The sequence below is a fragment of the Parasteatoda tepidariorum genome, chromosome X2, assembly GCF_043381705.1.
Source record: "Parasteatoda tepidariorum isolate YZ-2023 chromosome X2, CAS_Ptep_4.0, whole genome shotgun sequence".
Lineage (NCBI taxonomy): Eukaryota > Metazoa > Arthropoda > Arachnida > Araneae > Theridiidae > Parasteatoda > Parasteatoda tepidariorum.
In genome coordinates this window covers 46,588,129-46,593,527 of record NC_092215.1, presented here as the reverse complement: position 1 = coordinate 46,593,527, position 5,399 = coordinate 46,588,129, and the positions used below count along the sequence as shown (strand labels likewise).

Genomic DNA, 5,399 nt, shown 5'->3' with positions numbered 1-5,399 from the left:
GCCTTCCATCTACAGCTTTACATAGTTGTTAAGAATAAGTTTTAAGTTCTTGTTGACACTAATCATTTATAAGAGACTTTGCGAAAATGCATTCTCGTTGCATTTGCTTAAGCCGTTGGAGCAAAAATTGCACCTATTAAAATTCAGCTGTACTTTTGAATTTGATTAATGCAATGTTTACACGAGTTTGGTTTATCCCAATAAAAAGAAAATTTGAAATAAAAAATGCCTTTTTCGAGAAAAACTGTTTCTTTCGCTAATTTTTAAAATTTTTTATAAGTAATATTGTGAACATTTTACTAATTATTGAGGCCCCCAGAAAGAGTGAGCCCTAGGCCCACATAGTGTGGGCCTAGGCGATAATCAGGCTCTGCACATAAAAGAAAAATATAATTTTTAGTTGACTGTATATCCATAACTGACCCTGGTTTACGAAGCACTTAGATTAAACGATCCCTTCGTTCTAAGTGAGTGTCTGTAAAAATAACTTCCTTTTGAGAATGAAAATAAAACTTCTTTTTGATATTTCACAAAAGAAAGAAATTTTACTTTCATGTAGTTAAGGGGCAAGTAAAAGAGGGACGGAATTAGGTTACAGTACTAAACATCGACCTAGATTAATAAAGCGTGTCAAAACCCACACTGTTCTTCTTGCATACGGATCTGTTCTCTTTCTTTAAGTCGTGGTTTTCCCTTTGCAAGATGTTTTTCAATCATTTCCTGAGGATAGTTTGCGATTTTAGTTTCTCTACATAAATTTCACTAGACAATGAGGTGAGTTTGCATTTCTCTATTGTTATAAAAACAAATTTAAAATTTGATGTGATATTAAAAACATTTTATAGATTCAATTGAAATATGTAGAGTCGAAATTGACGCCCGTATGCCTTTCTCTTTATTTCTTCCCATTTATTTTTCATCTAATTTAATAAATATATTTTATATTTTGTGATAAAAAGAGCGAAAATATATTGCTATATTTTAAAGAAAAAATCATGAATTTGATTGAAATACACAGAGTAAAAAATGATATATTTTAACAATTATATTTTATATTTTAATAAATATATTTTGCATTTTAATAACTGCATTTTTATAGTAAATTTTCGAAAATGTATTGTTATATTTAAAAAACAATTTGAATTGAAATATATAAAATATATGAAATATACCATACCCGCTTGTTATATATTTTTTCTTCTCTTCTTTTCGCCATTCAAGTTTTTTTTTTCTTTTGAAATTTACTAAATATATTTTAATAACAATGCTAGCGAAAGTGATATTTATAGACATTTCTTGGATTGAACTGATAAAAACGAAGTGTTGCCAAATGTGTTGAAAATTATTGTATGGACCAAACTTCATTGGTAATTATTAATAATAACCGATAAATGTGATAAATTCTAAAAGATTAATAATTTTAAGTAATTTAGTAGTAATTAATAATGATCGATTAACTACATTGATCGTAACATACATACCATATCGTCGGTGGATGAGTTTTTAAATCTGGACTCAGCTCGAAACGCTTGTTGACGAAAATAGTCACAGCCAGGGCTCATGAAATACTGTCACGCGGTCGCCATTGGCGACCGAAACATTTCGCATGACGACTATATTTTTAGTTTTTTAATTACGATCAGACTTTTTTTTTAATTTTAATATTTATATGAAAAAAAATCGGTCTGAGAATAAAGCTCGAACGATTTTTCTCCCCTGTTTTTGACCCTATCTTCAACAATCATCGGAGAAACAAAATTTCAATTTTATTTTTGCATTCTCGAGTGTTCTTCAAATTTCACTCTCTGTAATAGGACTTAGGAGATAATATTTTTACTGACTGCTAAAAGTTTTTGCTAGATACCAACATTTTCAAATTCTTGGAGCTCTGAGTCACAGATCAAAGTGCATATTTACGAAAGTAGCGAGAAATGCGTGCTTACGCAAAAATGCTCCTTTTCAATTTTCAACCCAAATTTACGTGATTACTTTTCCTTTTAAACATAATCATTTGTGGTCTGGGCAGTTATGTATATTACCGATGTAACTTTTCATTTCATGTTTCCAGATTCGATGAAGCGAGTTTTGTGAGTTAAGTCAATCCAGTTTATTCACAGGAATAAACCAGGTTTTCTCTACTCATTGCATCTCTATTATTATTGTTGTATTTTTAGTATTGGAGGATGTATTGGAGGATTTAGTATTGGAGCTATCAATCGATCTTTCAAAAAAAAGTCGAAAATGAAAATGCGTCTCATGATGAGATTAGGAGAAATAACTCTCGATTGTTTTTAGAGTTTCAAAGAATTTTTTTTTTATAAAAAATGTAAAACTGCAAAATGATGCTGCTCTAAATTTTGATAGTTATTCATTATTATGCCTTTGTTTGGATTGTTTTCGTTGTTCTTAAAACGAATGAGAATCTGAGTTGGATAATGCCGAAAAACTCTTTGGATTCCAATGTAACTTAAAACAAAGAATTTATGAATGTGGTTTGAAGTATTGTTTTTTAAAAAAATTAATATCTAAAGAAAATAGTTTTTAAAAGAGGTTAATTAATTAAAGAGTTATTGTAGTCTCATTGTTTATAAAACATCGATATTGTTTATAAACATCGACATTGTTTATAAACAAGCAACGAATGTTCGACTGTTTGAACGAATGTTTGTGTATTTGTTACCGGTGTGTAACTAGACTCCTAGATTTTCGTAAAATTTTGGGGTTTTGAAAAGTCGACTTATGCACCAAGTATTAACAAAATATAGCAATGGATAATGCGAAACTATCTTTCCGATAGCAGTATATGCCGATTGCAGAATTGTAACGGTATAATTTTTTTCTGAAAAAATCAATAGAGAATCTGAAATACATAATTTCAAATACATCACTATTTTCAAAATTCTGATTGGGTACTTTATGTGTTTCGAAATATTACTTAATAGATAACCGACATCAGTTTATTTTAGAAAATTAAATACGGATGATTAAAAGCATGTTCAGAGTTTTTTTCTCTCCGTATCTTGACCCCTTTGATGGTTGAGTTCCGTCGGGAGGAAACAAATAATCCTCTTAACAAAACAAGGTAAAGATAGTAGCAGGATTTTCTAATTGGGAATTATCAAAATAACCATCTCGTGATGCTTCAATAAAATTAAATTAATTACTTAATATGGAACTATGTCGTGGAATTAATTTTAAATAAATTTAAGTTAATTGAAAAGGTTAATTGAAGAAGTTAAAAAATTATGAAATGTTAAAAGAATTATAACAATAGTTTTTTAGTAGATACATGGTCATTCAACACCTATAAGGATATTATCACTTTTAATAATCGTCTATAAGGATATTAGCGGAAAAAATACTAATTCGATGTTTCACTTAAATAAAAACCCTTATAAATGCATGCAAGAATGCCCGATGTTCGAAAAATTTATCTAAGTATTCAATTACTTCAATTTTATCAAATTTATATTGTAATTCATATTATTACTTTACATAAAATCATAATAATACTGTAATTAAATTCACAATATTAAAAAAAACTTGTTTTTACAAATAATTTCCAGTATAAAGTTTCTGAAATTTTTTTTTGATTATTACGAAAAAAAACTTTCATACAAAGATTATCTGGAACCTGCGCTAAAAGATTTAAGAAATGCTTTGACTTTTACAGTTATGTATAAAGTATTGTTTTTGTCAAAATAAATAAATGGAAAAAAAATGAGAAAATCTATATAAATTCAGAAAGTGTTGTTTTAGAACTATCCTTCGTAAGATGTTCGTGGAATGATACACCTGCAATTCTCAGAAATTAGTCTAATGTGGTCAGCATTTAAAAATATCAAATATTTATGAGTCATGGTGGTCAAATTAAGTTTATTTATGAAAACAATGATCAAATAATGACCTCTGAGAAAAGGAACTCCTAAGCAAAATGTGGCAATTCTTTTTCTCTGTCCTATTTTTCTTTTTACTTTAATTTACTACTTCCATTTTTTAATTTTACTTTTTCATTAAATTCAAAAATAATAATTAATAAAATTAAAAATAGACACTAAATATTTAAGATTGCTAATATACTAAATATTTATTATTAAAATTATTTCTTGCGAGAAATATTTTCTTTCCTGAGTATCAGAAACAAAAAATAAAAAAATCCGTTACCCTTTGAGTTCTTATGCAGAGATGCATTAAAAATGAAATAAGTAATTATACTTTTTATTATCATGCAATTCTTTTATTTTATTAAACACATTTTTAAAGTACAGGCAGAAAATCAAAAAATAAAGAAATCCGTAAAGTTATTTTGAAAGTTATCATGAAAGTTATTAATATATATTAAGTGAACCGGAAAATGATGTCGTTTCGGCGCATTAAATATTCGTTAGTCTTAAAAACCAATTTATTTTTTTCGATCTATTTCGATTCATTTTTCATTTTCGACCAGGCATTGAAATGTTGTTGTTAACGAGGGTGAATACATTATTGATTAAAAATAAAATCTTGATAACAAATATCGAATGCACCGAAATGACATTACTTTCCGGTTCATCTAATATATATACAGTCCTACTTCGATTTAACGAACTTCCATTTTGCGAATTTCTCTATTTTGCGATTTTTTTAGAAGAACCAAGAAGGAACCTATTTCCCAAAATACTTCGTATTTTACAGGAGAAATGACCTTGAATTGATTTTCGCAGCCACTTTTAGAGAAAGTGGTAAAATCCCTTTCCCTTTCTGTTTGCATTTCATACAGGAATCCATGCCAAAAATCAATTTACGAGAAAGCATCACAAAAATTTCAAAAGCTATTCGTAACAGTTTTGCTAAAGCTGGATTCTTAGTCAGCGCGGGGAATTTGGAAAGTGCTGAGGACGAGGGTAATATTCCATTAGAGGAACTTAAGAAGATGTGGGTAATGCTAAGAGAGAACCTCGAAATTAACAAGGATGTACTGATTAATGATTTTATTTTTATTGATTCTGAAGCCGCAACCACAGAAACATTAACAGAATCGGATATTTTGGACAGTGCAAAAAATAAAAACAATGCAGCAATAAATTGTGAGAAGGACGAGGAAGATGAAAACAGAATTGATAAGGAAATCACCAAAACTTCATACGATGAACTGCTATAATCATTTAAAACAATTCGATAGTAGATAACAATTTACAAAATAAAGGTGTATCAATTACTATTTTAATTATGCCAAGTGTTTTTGAATTTGAAAACTGCTTTGTGTTTAAGTATTTCAAATGGTGATTTTCTATTTAACGAACTTTCCATATAAGAAGATATTTTATCGGGATTTTTAACGATTTTGTAAAATAGAGGCCCGACTGATATATATATATATATATATATATACAAGTAATAATATAAATTTACTCAAAAAA

The 5,399-nt window shown here is 28.3% G+C and overlaps 1 protein-coding gene across 2 annotated transcripts in view; it reads left to right on the top strand.

Moving 5' to 3' along the window:
• Positions 1-629: 629 nt before the first annotated feature.
• The window catches only part of LOC107438120 (venom protease), a 42,190-nt gene continuing 37,420 nt past the window's right edge, over positions 630-5,399 (top strand). For both annotated transcript variants that reach the window (XM_043041958.2, XM_043041959.2), the window contains exon 1: positions 630-774. In XM_043041958.2, coding sequence (XP_042897892.1) covers positions 770-774 — 5 coding nt within the window. In that variant the 5' untranslated portion in view covers positions 630-769. The remainder of the gene's footprint in view (positions 775-5,399) is intronic.